This window comes from Thermobia domestica, chromosome 18, assembly GCF_964235325.1.
Source record: "Thermobia domestica chromosome 18, izTheDome1.hap1.1, whole genome shotgun sequence".
Classification (NCBI taxonomy): Eukaryota; Metazoa; Arthropoda; class Insecta; order Zygentoma; family Lepismatidae; genus Thermobia; species Thermobia domestica.
In genome coordinates this window covers 163,591,987-163,615,553 of record NC_137471.1, presented here as the reverse complement: position 1 = coordinate 163,615,553, position 23,567 = coordinate 163,591,987, and the positions used below count along the sequence as shown (strand labels likewise).

At 34.6% G+C, this 23,567-nt stretch overlaps 1 protein-coding gene across 1 annotated transcript; it reads right to left on the bottom strand.

Moving 5' to 3' along the window:
• Positions 1-1,851: 1,851 nt before the first annotated feature.
• LOC145674934 (uncharacterized) lies at positions 1,852-14,956 on the bottom strand. Its single transcript, XM_081745189.1, has 2 exons — positions 14,468-14,956; positions 1,852-4,351 (listed from the first exon to the last, which is right to left on the bottom strand). The coding sequence occupies exons 1-2, from the start codon at positions 14,830-14,832 to the stop codon at positions 3,076-3,078; spliced, it is 1,641 nt and encodes a 546-aa protein (XP_081601315.1). The 5' UTR covers positions 14,833-14,956; the 3' UTR covers positions 1,852-3,075.
• Positions 14,957-23,567: the final 8,611 nt, after the last annotated feature.

The window sequence follows — 23,567 nt, the reverse complement described above, 5'->3', positions numbered from 1 at the left end:
GTTAACTTATATACAGAAAGATACGCATGCGAAACCAAACTATAATAAAATATATTTATTTATATCCCTATGTACATACCAAGAATTATAACTCTATCTGTCTCCATAGCTGAATGGTGATGCTCCGAAGTTGACCATTTCCATTTTTTCTAAAATTCATAAATTGTACTCCCCATCTTTGATGGCCCATTACTTGACGGGAAATTTTTTTTCGACAAAAAAAAAAAAAAATTCGAGTCCCTTAAGAACATGTCAGGTTGCTATAAAAACGTTTCATCAATATCTGAGATGGTGATGGTACACGCTCTACCTGAATTGAAATGGAAGGCACGTTTTTGTTATTTGATATGGCCATTAGATCGGATAGTGGAGACTGTTGTATTAACCCTTTTAAATTATGATGGCACAACACCTGTGCCATGGCGTCGACCTTCGGAATTTGCAAACAGCACCAGCTTTCTAATATGTGAGCAATGGATAACCCATTTTGCACATTGGGCAATATTTTTTTCCTCTCTTATTTTTCAAGATACAATATTGAAACTTCGTATAGTTATTACACATAGTATTTAGTATATTTGAGATTTTTTGGGGCTCTGTGGGTTGTCACAGGGGCCGGCCAGAGGGGCCAAAATCGGCGAAAAAGGGATTTTTGACAAAATTTTCCCTTTTTCGCAATTTTTTTTCCACTATGGTACATGCTAGAGACATGCGAGTGGTACCGTTTGAAAGACTGGTTAATGGCAAAGAAAACGAGGTACAATTCATGTTCCCACAATGAACAGTCTTGATGATGATAGTATAGAAATGCACTAAAAAGTTTTATCAAGGGAAAATATCTAAATCGGCTGTACAATCAAAACTATTCATCCCAGGGCCGCTGTTTGTATCTCATTCTCTTCACCATAAAGCAAAGTTTTTTAGTAGCATTCGCATGATCGAACCCTATACCAAAGGGGAGATATTCGAGATAAAAAAAAGGTAATTTTTAAAAAGAAAATCCCTTTTTCCTACTTTGAGCGGAAATTTCCCGCATTTTGTACACTTTAGGGAAATTTTACGGACCCGGTTGGAAACACTGCTTTAGTAAAAACAAAACGGTGTATGAACCATGATCCTATGATAAATAGTCTTGAAGCAATAGATGATTGAGTGAAAGTCTACAAAATACCTTAAAAAAAAGCCATAATTTACAAGGGTTAATAGAAAGTTGAGACATAATATTAATAAATTTTGATAAAAATAGGCACTAACTATACATTTAAATACGAAGAATGGGCCAAATAAAATTTACTTTAGGCAGCCTGTGAAACCCCAAAATAAATGAACTTATGTTCTTTATAGTATATCTAAGGTAAAGGAGCGATATTGATTGATTTGGCGCTCTATTGATGCATTTCGGACAAAAAAAAAAAAAAAAGCAGGACTTAGTGTACGAGGCAATGCTTCGAGAAAAAGATCCGCCCGAGAAAAGAAGAAAATTCCCGTCGGGAGCTAATGTGGTTCGGATTCCACGTTAATCAGTAGGTCCACGTCTTATATAGCCTCGCTGCTGAACGGGACGTTAATCTCAATATCAACTCAAAAGGAAATATATTCAGACAGATGAAAGAATTCGCCGTACAGAATTTTGAAACTTTTGAAATTGTAGAATAATGCTGAATTTGGCCCACAATTCCGTCATGGAATGATAATGTCATGGTAATTGTAACATAAGACGAAATAAATTATTCAATATGTCTATTAGATTTCACTGTTTACGTCTGGTTTCACTGTTGCCTTCTTTCCAATTATCTCTGTTGCAAATACATAGTAAGAAGCAGTAATGCAGTGTTATGAATTGGTATGAAGTTATGAATAGGGAACGGAACTTTATTTAAATAAATGTTTTTTCTGCAGTGAGATAGAGACCCATTCTTTTGCCGAAATGCTGATCATATCCTTTTATGACACCTCAGCAAATTTTGTTTTACATAAAATCACATATTTTCCAATTTTCCGTATGTAAATACATATTTTAAGAGTTTTCGTTTTAAAAACATAAAATCACTCATTGAGAACTGCTACATCGAAATCTTCGAAATTAAAAATGCTTATTTTCCCACACCTCTTTCATATTGTGTGTCAGGTTTTTGTCTTTGAGCACATTGACTGGCAGACTTCTGGTGCCTTACTTTAATCTACACGTAAGGTCCTGTTGAGGGAATTTTACCCAGCCACAAGCCAGTTACAACACTTGCAGGACTTTGAATCCACTAGGCTACGTGTCTTTTCGTTTATTCTATTCTAAGTGGTGTTTCAGCACAGTATATGTATTTCCTTACTGTAAAATGCCTAAAATAAAAACAAGTGTTTCATCTCGTTTGCAGAAGTTCTGTGACGAATATAAAGATGTATTTTCTACTGATGACAAAGTGCAATTTTGCCAACCGTGTGGTAAATCTGTCGCGGCTGACCAACGTTCACAAATTAAGCAGCATTTGGAGAGCAAAAAGCATATTGTTGCTGCTTCACGTTTGAGCAAAAGACTGGATTTATCTGTCAACCAATTGTGTCTAATTCTGGTAAACCGTCAAAATTGTCCGCTTTTTCAATGGATTTGTGCTTTTGTATCCGTAGATATTCTACTGTTCAAATTAAAGAACCCTGAATTACGAAAGTTTCTCGTGAAATGTACGAACTTCGAACCGCCTGACGAATCAACCTTGCGAAAAACTTATCTGCACAGGTGTTACGAGAAAACTTTACAGCATATTCGCTCGGAATGTGCGCTTCAAAATATTTGGGTATGTATGGACGAAACTACAGACTCCAGTGGTAAAAAAAAGTGGGAAACGTGATTGTAGGAGTGCTAGGTAATGGTGACGAAACTGTGTTCACGAACAATTATTTGCTAGTGTGTAAAGAGCTATCTGCTGCTACACATGTAACGATAGCAAGGCTTTTCAACGAAGCAATGCAACTTGTGGCCAGAAGGCATAAAATTTGGCAATGTTCTTCTTGTTACAGATGCTGCAGCTTACATGAAAAAAGCTGTAATAGGCCTTGCCGTTAGCTGCCCCAAAAGGGTGCATGTTACCTGTGTGGCTCATGCGTTGCGTTACCCGTGTGGATTAACATGTGTGTAGCAAAATGTGAACGTTGAGTAAATGACTTACCACACTCTTGGCAAATGTGAGATTTTTCTCCTGTATGGAATAACATGTGTCTAGCCAAATTCGAACGTTGATTAAATGCCTTGCCACATTCTTGGCACGTGTGAGGTTTTTCTCCTGTGTGTATTAACATGTGTGTAGCCAAATGTGAACGTTGGGTAAATGCCTTACCACACTCTTGGCACGTGTGAGATTTTTCTCCTGTGTGGATTAACATGTGTCTAGCCAAATTCGAACGTTGATTAAATGCCTTGCCACATTCTTGGCACGTGTGAGGTTTTTCTCCTGTGTGGATTAACATGTGTGTAGCCAAATGTGAACGTTGGGTAAATGCCTTACCACACTCTTGGCACGTGTGAGATTTTTCTCCTGTGTGGATTAACATGTGTGTAGCCAAATGTGAACGATGAGTAAATCCCTTACCACACTCTTGGCAGGTGTGAGATTTTTCTTCCTTGTGGACTAATATGTGTGTAGTCAAAGTCGAACGTCGATTAAATGCCTTACCACACTCTTGGCACGTGTGAGTTTTTTCTCCTGTGTGGATTAACATGTGTGTAGCTAAATATGAACGAAGAGAAAATGCCTTACCACACTCTTGGCAGGTGTGAGATTTTTCTTCCTTGTGGACTAACATGTGTGTAGTCAAAGTCGAACGTCGATTAAATGCCTTACCACAATCTTGGCACACGTGAGGTTTTTCCCCTGTGTGGATTAAAATGTGTGTAGCTAAATATGAACGAAGAGTAAATGCCTTACCACACTCTTGGCAAATGTGAGATTTTTCTCCTGTATGGAATAACATGTGTCTAGCCAAATTCGAACGATGATTAAATGCCTTTCCACACTCTTGGCAAGTGTGTAGTTTTCCTCCTGTATGAATCACCATGTGCGTAGCCAAACTTGAACATCCTCTAAATACTTTTCCACATACTCCACATATGTGAGATTTTTCACCTGAATGCACAAATTCACCACTTGACATAGTTGAACCTTGACTAGAGCGTTTATCACTATTTTGGTACGTATGACGCTTTTCACTCTTCTGTGTCACCATATTTGTTGTCAAACGTGATCGATGAAATCCTTTGCCAAACTGCGTCGAAGTATCAGATTCCTTATAAGAATGAGAGATGGCTTTATTTAAAGTTGTAAACTTATACCCTTCTCCGTGGAAAGCAAAGATGTTATCGCGCCTGTAACAAATTCATCAAACAATAAAATGTAAATGGAGGTAATTATTAAGTAGCAAGAAAACATGTAAACATTCGCTATGTTACATGTTTTGTTACATTAAATATTGTAGAAATATGTAATGGAGTACCATATCACTGTTGTCTCAAAATAAGTTGCTGTAGTTTGTTTCATTATATCAAATTAATCCATCATTTATATCGTGGAGGACATAAGTCTATGACCAGGTATTGTCGGCTGCCTTGACACACATGCACAGTATGAGAATTAAATCTGTCTTATCTGTAGTTTCGTGTGGAGAAAAAAACAACTTGCGATCCAAAGGTTTAAGAACAACTCAAGGTTTTAATAGAAACTGCACCGAAGATCATTCACTTATATCATCTTAAGAAGAACACGAAAGGCGTTTTGAAAGGAATTAAAAAATTACATAAAGCTTTCAAAGCTGAGGCAGAGAAACTTACATTAACAAGACTAAAGACGAATCATTTACAGCGTTGTGATCGTGGTTCAATGGTCTAGGGGTTTGACCAGTAATCTCGAGGTTCTTCGATCGAATACACGTCAAGCATTTTTTTTTTTTACTTTAGGAATTTTGATGGAAATAGATCGGCGATAACACACGCTTCATTAGATTCAAATATTTGAATACTCGTTTGTTTCTGCGCTTGAACTATCAAATTTTCAGGAATAATACTAATAATAATAATTATCTCGAAGAATATTTAAAAATTAAAAACTTATTATCGCTCAGGTCGTACCATTACAAGCAGAAACGTGATATTAGGCAAAAAAAATATTTCGGTTTTGTGTAAGGTTGCCCATGAAAAGACGAATTTCTCATCTCGATTCTTAAACAAACCAAACAATATCGGGATGAAAAATTTTAATTCGAAACGGGACAAAGTTAACTCACACTATAGTCATGCTTTGGAGACGAGAACCGAGACGAGACCAAAACTATCGTAAACATTTCTCATCTTATCTCGATTCTAGAAATAGTGTATGCCACTCTTTAAGCAACAATTGCTCTGTAGACTGAATCTTATACATCATTTTGTTAGTTTGTATTTCAGAGCTCACTGAATTTTGGTCTGTGTACATATTTTTGTAGCAAAGCTTTTATAATTACATCTGCAAACTTCACAAGTTACTTTATTACAAGCTTTAGTTTTCAATTATATTCAGTTCCTTTTTTTTTTTTTTTTTTTACAGTTATTTCCCTGAAAACGTACAGTAGAATATATTCTACACGAAATATTAGCGGAAATCTTTCGTTTAAATTTGAGTAGCTGTAGAGGTGTTTCATGATGATACGGAACCCCTTTCCCGATACCCCTTCGACATTAGTGATGGGTAAATTCCGGGAAAGATATTTTTCGGGAAAATTCCCTGGGAATATTCCCAAAATGGGAATTTATCCGGGAATTTATGATCAATCAGAAAGATTATGCATTCTATTACTATATTTTGATTTCAAAATTGAATTAATTTTTATATTACAGCATATGACTACTTTTGTCCAGAGAGGATTCTTTAAAATGTATATTCTGAACGGTACCGTGTTACTTTAAAACACTTTATTACATTTAGAAGGTACGCATAAATGTATATGTATACACAAAATGTTCTATCAATTAAATATGTGTGAGAAAATTATATAGTAACAGTTTAAATTTATATGTAAGTGGATTTGCTCAACTTGACTCTATTGCTGATATTATAAACACATTAAATTTATAAATGTTATAAACTAGTTAGATTGGATAAATGCTCAAAGATACATGTCTCACCAATTTATCAACATTTGCGCATACATATTTATGTTCACAAAATTTGTAGGATACTTACTTATCTTTATGTTTCAGCACGTAACATTACCATACACGACCTTTCATTCTACCTATTTCTCGAAATTCCATATGTTAATTCACATGTAAAAGAAGCCCGACTACTCCTTCAGAAATTCGAGTCAGAGAGAGGAGACAGACCGACGTCTATTACTAATGGTGGTTCAGGGTTTACTAATAGTACTTTATCTCTATTTCAATATAATTCTAAATTACTTTACAAAATGGTTCCTTTTCATCATTTGTATATTAGCACTTTGCTAATTTTGGCTGCTCTTTAGCGTTGGGGGACAGATTTGCACCTACTTTTTTGCGATATTCTATTTCGATGCGTTTGTTTTATGGTTTCATACGTTAAATTACGTTACCAACATTAAATTCAGACAGCGTTGCAAAGCGTGCGTTAGCGAATGAAGGTGGGTTAGAGTCCCGCATGGCACTTTGTTTTCTATCTTCGTTACCAACAATTCACTTTCTTTTCTCACATAAATCACTTCCACTTACCTAACCGTTTTGTATAAATTTTCTACTGCCCTAAAAAAATGTGTTCGATACTTTCTTTATCATCACTATCAACTCATTTCTTCAGTAAATCATCCTACATTTTGCTAATTTTGGTCCCCTAATTCAAAACAATTACCTTACTTTTTAGTGCAAATGGAAATGGAACTTAAAAACTCATATTATTAGTTATATAACGTACCGTCAAATAATTTCAAATTTTTTAACCCCCAAATTCTTTAAACCCTTGAAGTAAATCATAATATATTAAAATAATGTAATTAGTCATCTTGTTCTTATAATTTGGAAGAGAAAGTAAAGAAAAGGAAATAAATTCCTTCCCAGGAATTTATAGACCAGGGAAAAGACCGGGAATATTCCCATTTTTTAAATTCCTTCCCACCGGGAATATTCCCACCGCCCATCACTATTCGACATCTTCTGTAACTTAGCCAGCACAACCATTACTTTAAAAAAAATTAATTACGGCTTTTGTGAGTTCAGAATCCCTACTTTCTACACGAAAATTACCTCGAAACTTTTCGTTATAACATTTAACTTTCCTTTATAACATTTAGCTAGTTGTAGGGAAACTTTCCGTTATAACTTGTAGCTAGTTCCAGGAATGTATCGAGAGGGTATGTGCTGTTGGTCCTGACACTTCTCTCCAATCCAGACTATTTTGTAACTTATGGCATACGCTACGGGTTATTTTACAGGCTTTAATACAATGTGTCCTCATACGGAATTTTTTACCTATACCATTATTATTATTATTATTATTATTACTGAATATTTGAGACCTCAATATTACGTCACACTGCCGTAGCAAAGCTGGGATAAATGCAATAAACAAGTGACAAATCTTGGGAAAAAGACGAAAATCAATGTGAAGGTTACGATTATATTTACAAGAATCTAACAACTACCAAAAAATACGATTTCAACCACATGGCGACCGTTTTCCGGATTAAATTATAGTAATATTCCTACAACTGCTTATACAATACCATTAGTTATACAGATAACGTGTTGAGTTTTGAATCTGATTAGCCTAGTATCGACAGTCAATTTCCATCAGATCCACGGCGAACACAATTAATTAAAAATAAAGCTGAGGGATAGATAAAAACAAGAAGTAATTAATGAAGATTTTCATGTAAGTTAAGTAAATATGTTTTGACCTTGAGAGCAACAGAGAGATTAATGTAGCTCATAAAAATTTTTCTTGTTGATTTTTAATTCTATGGAGATGTGAGTGGATAGCAAACAGCTGATTGCGTATACACACATACATACATGTTTTACACTATGCACCTTCCTGTGCATTTATGAATAAGAGTAATGTTTTAATACTAATACACAATAACACACTGAGCAAGCCTATGTGATAATATGTAAAAAAAAAACAATCACGTGACAGTTTCAACACAATAACGGTGCAAACAAAATAAGAACATATAGAGAATGTTTTAGAAAGCAGGAATTAGGACGTACAGGAAAAGAGGAAGCAGAATAATTGAGCTAGTCAGAAGAAAAAAGAGAAAAGCAATAGCGAACAAAGATCAAGGGGGAGTAATATATAGAGTAGGATGCGAGGAGTGTAACAAAATTTACATAGAAGAAACAAAAAAAATGAAAAAAAAAGGATTAAACAGCACCAGGATGATGTAAGATTGAAAATGGACAACAATGCGATATAGAAGCATCAGAAAGAAACAAACCACAGGATAGGGTGGGAAGGAGCAGAGGTCATAGAAGTAGAGAACAGGACTTTGGTGAGAAAATGGAAGGAAGCCAGAGAGATTATGAAAGCAGGAGGCAAGGTGATGAACTGGAATGCAGGATTCTCGATAAATAAGGAGTGGGAGAGGATTCTGCTTAAAGAAGAAGGAATAAAAAGGAAGAAAGAGTAACAAAATGACAAGGAAAATAAGGGTAATTAGAGAACAGGACGCATCCAGCGGAAAAAAGTAAACCTTTAATTGGACACGTGTGCAGCTAAAACGTAAAAGTGATAGCCAGACAATTGTCACTTTTTAAAGAAGGGGCGGAACCTAATTAAAATTGATCTCCGGACAGTATATATAAGTGATGACCAACCCAAGCAGCCAGAAGGAGTGGAAGTCTCATGAAGACACTGTTATTGTGTAGAAACTGTCACGTGATACTGTTTTTCAAATATTATCACATGGCCTTGCTGTGTGTGTTATTGTGTATTGGTACAAAATGGAATCAAGGCCTGGTAGAATAGATATAGAAAATATTTTATGTATGGTACTAGTTTACATCTGTGTTAATTTTATATTGAAGCACTTCGCAAAGTGAAACCTGAGTTGTGAAAAGAAGGATTGGTTGTTAATGGTCGTAATATCAAAATTCTTAGTATTTCATGTTTTAAGTGCATGTTTCTTATTTTCGTATTAAACTCAGACATTTACATTTTTGTACTTTGAATTAGTTGCTCGTAATTCATATCAATATGGAGGCTAGTTTTTTAGAACAATTTCAAGCAATGTTGACAGAGGAATTAGAGAAACAATTAGAAACCATTGCTCAAAAATGGTAATGAATATTGGATGTCTAGGACAAAAAGTACGTGAATCAGTAGGTGAACTTCAACAGCCTGTAACAGAAACGTTTTGGGAGCGTAGGAAAGAGCGAATTGAATGCCAAAGCAGACAATTTATGTAATAATATCAAAGTAGCCAATAACTCCTTAACTGAAGTACGCTCTGAATTAGTTAACGCGGCCAATCATGTTGATTCAGTAACTACTGAGTTTAAAAATAGTGTAGCGGAATGAAAGAAAGGTCTCACTGTGTTCTATGAATACATGCGAACGGCACAGTTTGAGTGTAGGAAAACCAACAAAAGAACAGAGTGCAAGGCGGAAAAGAAACCGTAAATACTCTTGAATTCGAGCCGGCCCAAGTTGTGAAATATATGTGCCAAATAAACCAGAAAGTCGATTACAGTCAGGAAAAGGAAATGTGCAGTGTAGAGATAGCGAAAAAGAAGAATCGTTACGCGTACCTGTAAATAATTGTTTCTAATGTAATTGTTTTGCCGGCAAGGGATACCGCTGTTTCATACATGATAAGAGGTAGCGTTCAGGTTGCGCGTATCCGCCCTCTCGAAAAAGCCAGGGAAAGCTTGAGAGTTCAATTGATGATTTTGTGTGATAGCGAAGTTACAGTGTTGTCGGTTTAGTGTCGCAGGCAAATGGTTTTGCGCGACTTAACAAATTCAAATTTGTTTGTAACAGTGTAATAAACGTAAGTTGCATTTTAGTGCTGCAAATCCATTCCGACTTTATCAGCTTTGAGTATTGTAGAAGGAAACGACTTCAAATTCACAATAGACTGGCCAAGCGAACAGGCGTAAAAGTAACACTTCCAATAAAGCACGCGCAGTCGAAAGTATACTTCCGTTATAGAACCGAAATGTAACACCAAGGTTAAGAAGAAAAATAAGATGGCCAATGATACCCAGTTGAGTTTTCGTAATTCATTATTAACGTAAACTCGATTTCGAGGAGCATAATCAGTAGAATTAAAATGAGCAGACGTGATCATATCAGTACATCAGATGCAACATTTATTAATTTTCAGTTGCCGAAATGTTTGAATTTTCAACCTAGTACTTCACTATTGCGAAATTGTAAAGAGCGAAAATTTAAGTATAGTGCTACTCAAAATGTAGACAAGTTAATTGCTCATGATGAAAACAATGTTCATCGACCTCCACGTACAGCGTATTCTCACCACGCACAACCACACGTTAGGCGTGCAGTAGGAAATAAGTTGAGAATAAAAGGAAAGTGCTTTGGTAAGAGTATTTCGGAACGCACTAAACTCGGTCAAAGACGAACTACATGCAAATTAAAGTCGAGCTGTAGGCGAGGTTATTTCGAGCAAAACATGCGGAAGAAGTATACATCGACTCCGAAGAGCACTAAAAAGCTTAAGCGAAAACACGTACGAACATTATATAGTAAACTACATGACAAAATATAGTAATAGTAAGCGCAAACCTAAAAGAAATTTATGGCAGATATCGCAATGCAGCGTAAATCCAAACGTCGTAAAGGAAGGCGTGTCATTACGTGAAAGTTTAGTAAATACGCTGTAAAAAGGAGAAAAGTTCCGAAATTAAACAAACTAGCTGGAAAAGTACACATAAACGTGCTAAATTACACCTTACAAGCGTAAGCAGTACAGATGGAAAATTAAAATCTAAGCACAAAAAAAAGCGTGAACTTCGCCCGAACTCGGGCTAAACCCCGGAAGAGATGAGAAATCAGAAATATCGAATTTGACCTTTTAAACTTTTAGATTATGAAAAAAGGATTATTGTTATTTTTTTGATTATTTCCCAGAATTTCGGAGTTTACTTTTCAGAATCAAAGAGTGTGCCCACCGCCACTAACGCACCAGTCCAAGAAACCATCAATATCGCTCTACAATCAGGTACGTTCACTTAGATGTCATGTTTTTGGTTTCCTTACAGCGTTTGGAGATGAAAGATGAATGTGGAAAGGAGAGGAAGGACAGCATTGGAGATTTTAAACAGGTAATTGATTTAGAACGCGATTTCGGACTTCGAAATTCTAATAATGCCGCACCACTTTTGAAAAGTATAGCTATCCCGTTTTGGATGCTGACTTTCAGTATCGAATTCTTATTAGGATGTTTAAGTTTTGTATTTTTTTTAGGTCTTTCCAGTTTTGGGAACCATACTTCATAATAAAATTTTATTATCAAATTTTGTTTGAGTTTTTAATCATTCCCCTTTATGTTAATATTAACATTTAGCTGTCCCCAAACAATCAAGCATTTAGAGACATGTTAGGCAATTAGAGATAATTACGAACATAATTAGAGAAATACAAGTAATAGCTAAAATTAATCATACAGTTAAATTTTTGGGTAATTAAGAAAATGTGCTCTTCAGATAGTGAATTTTTTCATCTGATGTTGTGATTGTATAATGAGAAAATATGCGAAATTTGTAATGTAAGATTAAGACGCCGTCAAAATACTGTAAGTTAAACACAATGAAGTATAATATTGAAAGTAATTTTCAATAACGTTGAATTTGATAAAGTTGCTCGTTGATTTGTTCGTCGTTCGATATATATATGCAGTCTACTATGAAAAGTCAATGTGCATTCAATGTGACTAATGATAACTGAAGTTAATAGACTTCTGAGAAAGCGATATTATAAGTTAAGAAGAGTTGAAAGTTAAAATATAGTTCATGCCCTAGGGACATCCCTACTTTCGTTATAAAATTAAAGTGATGAAACCAGTGCGACCTCTGATTGGGTCCCAGCTAATGTGCAGATTCGGCAATTGAATAAAATTTCAAAATTTTGTTCTAACTTTGAATGTTTGGCGTAATTAGAGAAAAGTATAATAGTAATAAAATTGATGTTCGGATTTTAGATTTTGATATAATAATTAGTTTTGATTTGAATTTATAGAAAATAATTAGAGTTTTGATTTGGATTTCGAGAAAGTAAATTAAATGTTATTCTTTTTGATGTTTGAAAATAAATCTTGTATTCTTGTGCCGGAAATCATAAACCGGTCTCGAGAAAAAAAAAAGGGAAGGCCGCTTACGATTCCACGGTACCCTTTACTACGATAAACACCGGATACTATGATGTATCGATAGTACGGAGTGCCTACGTCAGTTAGACACTATATGGTAAAATTGAGGTTTATGTTATGAGAACATATTAAGATTGCTACGTACGAGTAGGTCCTGAGCAACATTAATGTTTAATAAACAAGTTAATATTACTGTTATCTTGTATTTCATTATTGTCAAAATGGCCCTCGGATATGACTTTATTCTCGATAAAGATAAGTGTAATTGCTACTAAGCCACACACAAGTATTAGCTAGCGCTCTTTAAAAAGTTACATTTGTAAACCTACCAATTTTGTAGGTATGAGCGGGCCTGAGGTAATACTAATGATTGAAAGATTGATAAATTAAAAGGCGGGGCTGTAGCATTAAATCTCCTCCCAGGGTATATTTCTTGTCGTCCTTCTCATTATATTTATTTTCCTAAAATGCCTCCTCAAGGCCTGAATATTGACAGCCCAATTGGGGTTCGGAAACTAACCCGGATGTGTCATGACTTGAATGCCAAAGGCATGCAACCAGGGTGGTATGTAAGGTGTTAGGGTACAAGCGATTCATTCGAATCGTCAGGGACACTGCGACCCTGCAAGCTTCAACTGTAGGAGGTTGTCAGCGCCGTTGGTTTTAGAACCAATTCATTAATCTGTATTTTTGGTGAATGACCTACAACCTGTGTTTTCAACTAATGACGCACAGAATGGCGCTGCATAGGGCTTAACCGCCGTTTAGCTCATTTATTTGTATCAAATTGTTCAAACGGTTATTAGTTAAGTTGTATAATGCAAGTTACGTTGTATAATGTAACGAAAATGACTTAATATTGACGGAAATTATTTTAAAATTTGGCGGTCTTTACAGTGACGGCTTTCCATACAACTACAACAACAAACCTTCCCTGTTATTAGAACTGATGCTGACCCTCAACATTAACGCCAAAATAAAGTTACATGTTCTATCGTAGAGGGTTGTTGAAACTTCGTGTATACAGTTCATGGTTTTACCTACAGAGGACTCTGAAACTCTTTTCATATTTTGTGGGAAGAAATGCCGGATGTGCAAAGTATCCCCGCGTTACTGTAACTAGTAACCACTGTAAGCGAAATGAAGAATCAAAATTCAATGTGGCAAATCAGAACACGGAAGAATAATAATGTTTGGGAATAAAGGGATCCATATAAGTAAAAAGTTACTTCCCTAATGTATAGTGTTACTTTGGAACACAAATATACAAGCCAAGAAAGCATTTCAGGATGTTACCTATAAAATACTTAGGGCCGTACAAGATCACATTCAACACGTAAGATATGAAAGTTATCCTAAATACAGAATTTTGCGCTATCCTCGTTTAGACACATTCTGCGTAATGCCCTAGTCTCCATAGTAATCTTATTTTACCGTCCATCTAGCACATGCTGGTTAGCGTTGTTTTTACAATAATTCATATATCATGTACGTTCACTAAGCCCATAAAGTGATCCCATATTGAGAAATGGAGGTCCATACCTTAGAAATGATTCCTGGGAATATAAAAAGTCGACTACCTTGAAAATATGAGTGGAGCTATGAAATGGACTGATTTCTTTATCTTGTATTTTGCTTATGTCTCTCGAAGCCCGCAGGTAAAATGAGGCTAGACCCATTTGAGCTAAATCCTAAATAAAATCACACACGTGCATAGTTTATGTGCGAATATAATACATTACAGGTTTACATTTGTAAAATTGTAGGATAATTATCATTCTCATTATTTGTTATTTTATATAAGTTTCTATATAAATAAAACAATATAGTCGAGCACCCATATTTTAAATATGTGGAACAGTTAGTGAGAAATGTGTAATCAAAAATAAAGAAATAATAATTTTATCAAGATATGTACTACATAAGAATTGTATGGATGGTATCAATCTTGTTATTATTTTTATTTCGTACACAGCTTGTCTATGTGTGCCATGTCATTTCCAAATTGTAGGCTACTAACATACGTTCATGATATCACCCATACGTAAATATTTCTCGTGAAGTATTGCTTTTAACCAACAAAATTTCCGAGACCATGTAACCGTATTATCAATCTGAGCCAGTTAGTTAATGAAAAATTGAACATTACCTTTCTGCCCCAACTGAATTTAAACATTTTGTTGTTAATTGTTGGGAGTCATTAGAAGACGACGCGCAAGTCTCCTGAACCACTATTTTTCTTAGCGTTTCTATATTACTTTCAAATGCAGGATCTTCTTTTAGTGCTAATTCTGGTTTCACCCTATCAACGTTTAGTTTCACATCCAAAGAGCACATAGCTGTATCCTTGTCCACTGATACCTCTCCTTCCGTTGTAGATAATATTAACTCTTTGTTGTCATTCATTAGTTCGTATGTCCACCCTCTCCCTTCGAGCGGATCATCATGAGGTAAGTCATAAGCAATTTCTTCTTTGTACATCAATTCCAACTTAACAGACGCCTTACCAGCCATTGTGAATTGAAATATAATAAGAATTTAACACTGTTCTTATACCCCCCTTATATTTCACGTTGCCAGTGTTAATGAAATGATTTACAAGTATGTTCACAAAAGCAACTTTATATTTCCAATCTTCTTCTTCTTCCTCTTATTCTTATACATCAGCCACAACCAGGGTGGAAAAAAATCATGATTTTTTTAAAAAAAAAAATCATTTTTGTTGATTTTTTGATTTAAATCGATTTTTTTGATTTAAATCAAATCTTTTTCTTCGTATAATACAAGTCGCGAACTGAAGAAAAAAAATTAGGAATTAGTATTAAATGTTAATTATGTCATTTAAGTGAAAGTATTGGGTTTTAATTTTGAATTAATTCCCAATCGTTAACCTATTTCAATCCCAAACAATGTTTCTTAAGCATTAAGGAAAAGGTACAGCAATGTATATCAACATGATACTTTTCTTTTCATGAAAGTTACTGATATTTGGCAAAGGCATATTTTTAAACAATTGGAACTAGCTAGCGGCACGAAATACCTATAAAGTACATAAATTTCGCCTAAAATTAACTAACTCACTCTATGACCTATGGAACCCGAAGGTTCAATGCCATGTTCACGAAAGCTCTGACTTCTATCCTTAGTCAACTGAATCCAGTTTCTATTTTGCATTCTTATTTCTGCGAGATCCATCTTAATATTGTCCTCCCATCTGTGCCTAGGTCTTCCTAATGGTCGTTTTCCGATTGGACTTCTAGTTAAAACTTTGGATATGTTCCTACTTTCTTCCATTCTCGCTACATGTCCTGCCCACCTGAGCGTCCAAGATTTGATGACCCTAACAATGTTTGGTGAATGGTCTAAATTATGCAGTTCTTCATCATGAAGTTTTCGTCATTCCTCATTTCCGTTCCTTTTGGTTCCGAATATTTGTTTCAGGATTTTATTCTAACTTTCAATCTGCATTCTTTCCTCAGCGTAAGCGACCATGTTTCACAACCATACAGCACAACAGGCATAATTATCGTTTTGTATATTTTAAAGCTTCAAATTCCTCGACACAATTCGCGACGATAAGAGATTTTGAACTGAATAATAACACGAATTTCCTGCAGGAATTCCAAAATAAAAAAATCAAGATGATCAGTTCCAGAAGAAAGAACACTTATGATTGTTAAAAATATACTTTATGTGACGTGAAAAACAGTTCAAATGCGAGTTGTCCGTGCATTTAAGACATCTATACATAGCAGGCACGTTTTTATATTTTTCTGTTGGCTATTTTATTTCCTCTGACATTTTTTCCTGCACAGGCGCGGCAAATTTTCTGCGATCACATCTTCTGTCGAAACATGTTCTGCAATGGGGTCAAGTATCCATTTTATCATAAGTATTATTCGATATTTTAACGCATCCATAAATTTCTCGTATTACAATCCCGAGGAACTTCTATGTATTTAGTACATAAATTTCGCCCAAAATTTTAAAATCTTTTTTTTTTTTGTTTGTTTGTTTGTTTCGGAGAGGGGATCGGACCACTCTAAATACGCTTCTATTATCTGGAAACAAACAAATAGACGTGGACACAAAAGAGTCTTCATCTTAAATGTCCATGGTGATTTCCCCGTTGGAATAGAAATTTTAAAACCCTTTGTTACAAAGAGAAGGAAGCAGGGTTCATCCGTAACCCGTTCAAAGGGGATTTTCCCTGATAGTTCCCTACATGATACTCGTTTTCATACTGTGTTTACATACATTGAGTCTCATTGTATTATGATTATTATCTTCCATAATCGAAATAACAGAAGAGAAACGGATTTTACTTACTTTCACTTTAAATTAATTCATTTCGGAATTTGATTTAAATCAACGATATTTATTTAAAAAATCAAGTGATTTAAATCTTGATTAAAATCGTGATTTAAATCAGACTGATTTAAATCAATCCACCCTGGCCACAACACAATTGCTCTCAGTGATGCCAATTGAAGGGAAATTTCCCTTGGCGCAGGGAAATTTCGAGTACATTTTGGAGAAAAGGAAAAAGGGGAAATTGATTGTAATCTCTCAATATTGCCAGGAAATTTGAACCTCTCTTCAATCATTTATAGATTGATAGATATATTTACGCATCTGATTAATCTCATTAAAATTCAGTATGAATTCAATATCCTATTTGTTCCAAACATAATCCGTTGCACATATTTCACATAAATTCTCACAAGTTATCTTGCTTTGTATTCGTTAATATTTATCAACATTGCACATCGATCAACATATTCAGTTAAATTCGAAACATTACAACAATGCTTATTTAAAATCTTCTATCAAAATTAATCTTCCCATTGTTGAATTAAATGCAGTGCAATAAGAAGAAATATTTCTCGATTAAATTATCACTCCAACTATTATAACAGTTTGGTTTTCCCAATCAGAAGATATTTTTCCCAACGAGAAAATTGATTGTGAAGAGGATTAATCGATGTAAGAGAAGAAAATCAGCGTGTCGTGAATGTAAATATGTATATAGGGGCGAATATTGGGTCACTAGTGTATGTCTCTTTGTGTAAGATTACAAATTTTCTGGTGACTGTGCGTACAGAATTATAAATTCTTAAGAATTCCGCATCTCTAATCTTTGTATTGTGTTTAAGAACATTCCTCGTGTACAGCCAAAGAGAGTAGCAGCTAAAGTTTTCTTTGTAACTGTTCGTATTCGTTTCAGTAAATATTGGAGTGCTGTTCTTAAGTAAGTGCATGCCAAATATATACTTAATATTGTCTTTGTACCTTAGGTTACATTAATATTAAAATGTATCATGATATCTAGGATAAAAATTAAATTTACATAATATTTTTTTTATATTTTTTATAATTGATTTAGGTTGTCCGTCCTGGCCGAGGTATTTATAGGGTTTTTCCTCAGTCACACCAGGCAAATGCAGAGATTGCACTTTTAACATAGGTCTTGGCCTACACCTTTCCATATCCTTTCCCCTCCTCTATTCTGACGCCTTAGATACCAAAACAACAAATCAACTTCAAATTCTGCGTAAGTTCAAAGGAAGGCTGTCAGGTATCTGCTTGTGTGTGGTTATAAGATTGGGGAGAGGGAGTGGAAGGGAAAACGATTAAAAATACATTTACTAAATGCAGTACATGAAGGGATTGGATGAAGGGAAATTTTGTCCGGGAAAGGGAAATTCTGAAGCTTGTGAAGGGAAAACGGCTCTGAAGGAATTCCCATCACTGATTGCTCTCTTGACAATTGATTGTTTGTTTGTAGTAAACATCACAAAAGTTTTGCATAGTATCATTATCACTGTATTGAACAAGAATATCAGCAATTTAGAAAGGTAATTAAACGTGTAAAATGTAAAGATTAGAATAGTTTAAAAATGATAAAGAGTAACAAGATGTGTACGAAGTCATAAAACAGATAGAAAGTACTAAGTATGATAAAGCGAAAATAAGTGAAAAAAGAAGTGTCGCAATCGGGAAAAAGTCAAATTTCAGGTTCAGGTTCAAGGTATGTTCCTTCCTTCTATTCGGAAGTTTGGTTCCTGAAAAAAAGAAAAAAAAGAAAAAGTAAGTACTGCTCTTTTTCATTTAAAGTTTTCCATTTTTTTCACACCAAAATTCAAGAAGTTCTTTGTTTTTTTCTATTTTTTTCTCACTTAGTTCCCTTCCATTTACATTAAAGCCTAGCCTCCAAGTTAATTTAACCAAATTTCCTTCCTTTTTCATTTCATCGATCCATTTCCATTTTTCCCTGACTTTTAGGGTTTCTTCACATTTTAACAATAAGTGTTCTAATGTTTCATCTTTAAAACATAATTGACATTTTTCGTTCACTTCTTTAATTTTTTCAATCTTACCCCTGTTTCAAGGCTCCCTGAACTAGCTTTGAAAAGTAAAATGCTTCGTAAATCATTGTTCATATAATTTATTTTCTCATAACGCCTTTTATATGTGTATATTCCTTTCAAACTGCTCTTCTTGACAACTCCTTCATAACACTTTTCCTGTGCTTTCTCTTGAATTGTTTCTTCTGTGATTTTTTGGAGAGAAGTACGGTACAATAGGAAAAGGTCAGAATAAGGAGAGAATTTCGAACAGATAAAGGGGTCTGAAGGCCAAGTTCAACAGAACAAGAGGTAGAGAAAAGTGAGGAGTGTAAAATGACTGGGAAAAAGTGTAGAAAAAAGAAAAGAATGTATGAACGAGTAAAGGGTAAAAAAAGTGTGTAAGTGTAGTAAATATGTATAGAAAACCCCACACAACTCTCGTCATTACAGGACACACCAAGCACGATGCACTCGCCATAACGGCCACTCTACTCGATATTTCAAGGATACTCTCCCGGCAATTATAGACGGTACTTGCAATCAAATATACGATCAGGTTTTAATATGATACAGAATAATTGTTTATTGAAAAAATTAGTTCTTCTTCTTCACAAATATAAAGCCCGACCTAACAAAGACCATTGAATATGTATAATGTGTTTAAAGTCACTGTTGTATACTTGTTGAAGGCATGAGCTCCCACTGACTTTATTATTATTATTATTATTATTATTATTATTATTATTATTATTATTATTATTATTATTATCATCATTATTATTATTATTATAAATAATAATAATAATAATAATAATAATATGCGTAACAATGAACGAAAAGTGGTTGCTGAGTTTTCTTTGTCCTTTTGTTTTGATATCATTATTATTTTCCACCGTCAATTAAATTGCACTAGTTATTTTTTTCGTTTATTGTATTCGTAAAATGTTAACTTTTACCAATGTCAACTCACTCAAGAGTAGTGATGGGTAAATTCCCGGTAGATATTTTTCGGGAATATTCCCTGGGAATATTCCTGGGAAGATTCCCAAAATGGGAAATTATCCGGGAATTTATGTTCAATCTGAAAGAAAATTGCATTCTATTACTATATTATGATTTCAAAGTTGAAATAATTTTTATATCACAGCATATTATTACTGTTGTCTACAGAGGTTTCTTTGAAATGTATATTCTAAACGGTACCATGTTACTTTATTAACACTTTATTATATTTAGAAAGTGCGCATAAATGTATATTTATTTACAATATGTTCTATCAATTAAATATGTGTGAAAAAATTATATAGTAACAGTTTAAATTTATATGTAAGTGGATTTGCTCAACTTGACTCTATTGCTGATATTATTAACACATTAAATCAGGGTGCGAATTTTAGGGGGGGGGATGAGGGGGATTTTCCCCCTCAATCACATTTTGTTCCCCCCCAAAGAAGTCAGCTGAAGTATTCCCACCGGGGATGCTCGCTTTTCCCCTCAAACTATGCTTAGTATAACTCCAAATTTCACTGATTTTTGTTACTTCTGTAAGTTTAATCTTCTAGCTGTATTTCGAAATTATCGATGGGAAGTATTCAGTTTTGGCCATTTCTACTTACCACCTAATTACCCACTATTTTCAACGTTGTTTAGTAGAACTATATTATTATGACTATGGTTGTTACTTGCAACTGTACCTTCGTACCCTTCAGTTCGTCATCGTTTGTGAATTTGAATGTACTAATTGCGTATAACAAAGCCACATATTGATTTATAAATGTTCTTAGAGGTTGGCCAAGAAGAAGTAAACAAATAGCTTTTTCTACCATACTTGGCGAAGTTCGGATATGTCATATTCATCTTCTATATTTGTATCGATTATCATCTTATTTTAATTTTTGTTATAACACGTTATTTAATTTTCCAGTGTACTCTTTGTTAGCACATGGTCTTCATTCCCTAGTAGGTTGTGTGTATGCAACTCAAAAGTTGCATTTGATTTGTGATAATTAGCATAGTAATCACTGCTTTTACAGTTTACGGAAATGAACTTTTGAAACTGTACTCAAAATCTGAGATATAAGTATTCTCTCGTAAGTATATGTTAACGTACACGCTAGGGGATACGCTCCTAGTGAGCAGACATGTTAATGAAGGTGATATTTAGGTGAATAAGCGAATAATTCAAGATTTGTTTCAGCATTTGTTAATACGACTGGTTCTCCATGTCATTGTCCGTGTCTGTATAAGCATTTAAACTGGAGCGGGTTTTTTTAAAGTTAACCCTTCATTTTTCCATCTTTTCGCTGTACAGTTTGCTGTCCACGCAATTAATGTTGTCTGAAAAACTTCAGTGTAATGTTTTACTTTATTTGAATAACGTAGCCCATAGTGAATCAACTCATCTTCAACCTAACAGTAAAGTAATTTTTAAGTGTTGACTTTCCGTGCCCATCACGGAATCGATATTTGGAGAAAAAAAAGTCGTGATGAGCACAGCTTTAGCGGGAAGTAGAAGAACAAGCTCGTAATTTGAATTGAGAGGTTTTAAATATTTGGCCTTCGATTTGACCTTGATGTGAGAAATCGGGACCAGCAACAATCCATTTCTTATTTGATAGGCTAATATCTAGATTTTCTTAAAAAAAAAATGTCCGGTTTAACTGATAATTTTAGTGGTTTTCACAAGACTGAAGTAGGTTTCTTTTCGCAACCTGTATGTATTAATGCAAAGTGGAAGCTTTCAATATGAGTGGAAAAATTAACATATGCTTGTGATCATGGCTATCGCTCGAGCCGAATTATTAACTAAATAAACCTTAGAGAGCTACGGGGACAAGAGTGAGTACAACATTAAAACACGTTCAGAAAGGTTTAGTGGGGTGTGTGTATGTCACACAATATATATGTGCATAGTTATTGTCGGTAGATTTATTAAATTAATAAATCTCTTATTTATTACACATGCCACCCCCCCCACACACACATATATATATACACACACACACATATTTTGAAATTTGAACCTTCAGACTATGTCCTTTGGCCTAATTTTATCCCCCCCAATATAGGTTATCTAATTCGCACACTGCATTAAATTTATAAATGTTATAAACTAACTAGATTGGGTAAATGCTAGAAGATACATGTCTCACCAATTTATCAACATTTGCGCATACATATTTATGTTCACAAAATTTGCAAGATACTTACTTATCTTTATATTTTAGCATGTAACATTGCCATACACGAGCTTTCATTCTACCTATTTTTCGAAATTCCATACGTTAATTCACATGTAAAAGAAGTCCGAGTACCTCTTCAGCAATTCGAGTCAGAGAGAGGAGACAGACCGACGTCTATTACTAATGTGGTTCACGGTTTATTAATAGTACTTCATCTCTATTTCTACATAATTCTAAATTACTTTACAAAATGGTACCTTTTCATCATTTGTAAATTATTACTTTGCTAATTTTGGCTGTTCTTTAGCATTGCGGGCCAGCTTTTGCACCTACTTTTTTGCGATATTCTATTCCGATGCGGTTGTTTTATGGTTTCGTACGTTAAATTACGTTACCAACATTAAATTTAGGCAGCATTGCCGAGCGAGCGTCAGTGAGTGAAGGCTGGTTAGAGCCCCGCAGGACACGTTGTTCTCTATCTTCGTTACCAACAATTCACATTCTTTTCTCACATAAATGATTTCGAATTACCTTTACGGTTTGTACAAATCCCTTACTACCCTAAAAAAAATGTGTTCGATACTTTCTTGACTACTTGAACACCATTATCGACCCATTTAATCCGTAAATCATCCTACTTTTTGCTAGTTTTGGTCCCCTATACTAAACATTTACTCTACTTTTTGTGCAAATGGATATGGAACTTAAAAAAATCATATTATTAGTTATATAAAGTACTGTCATAAAATCTTAAATATTTTAACCTCCAAATTCTTTAAATATTAGAAGTAAGTCATAATATATTAAAATAAAGTAATTAGTCATATAGTTATTATAATTTGGAAGATAAAGTAAAGAAATGGAAATAAATTCCTTCCCGGGAATTTATAGGCCAGGGAAAAAACCCGGGAATATTCCCATTTTTAAATTCCTTCCCACCGGGAATATTCCCACTGCCCATCACTACTCAAGAGTAGTGATAGGCAGTGGAAATGTTTTCGGTGGAAAGGAAAATAAAAAACCGGAATATTCCCGGGTTGTTCTCTTGCATATCAATTTCCGGGAAGGATTTTATTTCCATTTCTTTATTTTATTTTCCAAATTATAAGAAAAGTATTACAAATTACTTTATTTTCATTTATTATGATATACTTCTAGATTTTATACAATTTGGAGGTTAAAAAAGTTAAAATTCGTTCACTGCATTTTATATAACTAGTCATATGATTTTTTTCTAACAAGAGACATGTTTCGGTAAGAACGCGATGATCGGCATAAAAGTTGGTATACATATACAGGACTAAGTACTGAATACTGTATGATAAGTCATTCCCGTGTAAAACTCGTTTTCCGCCGACAGCGCTACCTATCCTTCGAAACACTAGCAGTTAAATTCTTCGTTATAGGGTCTGAGTGATGATCAGGCTGGCGGGTCACTGTGTCGTAGTAAGCTCGAATTAGTGTTAGGTCAGTGTGGAAAAAATGGGGCGGGCTGCTGGCATTAACCCGTAAGTACTATGGACCGTCTCTCAGACCGCTGCTACTTTTCGTATCATTATATTTTGCACAGTCTCCCTACTACAAGTGGATCTTTTCGTCTACCTCCCTGTCTAGCAAATGGTTACGTATTGTGAAGTTCGTGTTATAATTGATCCCCTGTACGCGGCGCTGGAAGGGTCGAGCGGTCTCACAGACGTACTATAGTAGTTACGTGAGT

Excerpts from the sequence above, each read along its gene's own strand:
- LOC145674934 (XM_081745189.1), bottom strand. The coding sequence starts at position 14,832 with ATGGCTGGTAAGGCGTCTGTTAAGTTGGAATTGATGTACAAAGAAGAA. Across the intron at positions 4,352-14,467 it reads AATTCAGTTGGGGCAGAAAG|GCGCGATAACATCTTTGCTT; the intron begins GTAATGTTCAAT and ends AATTTGTTACAG.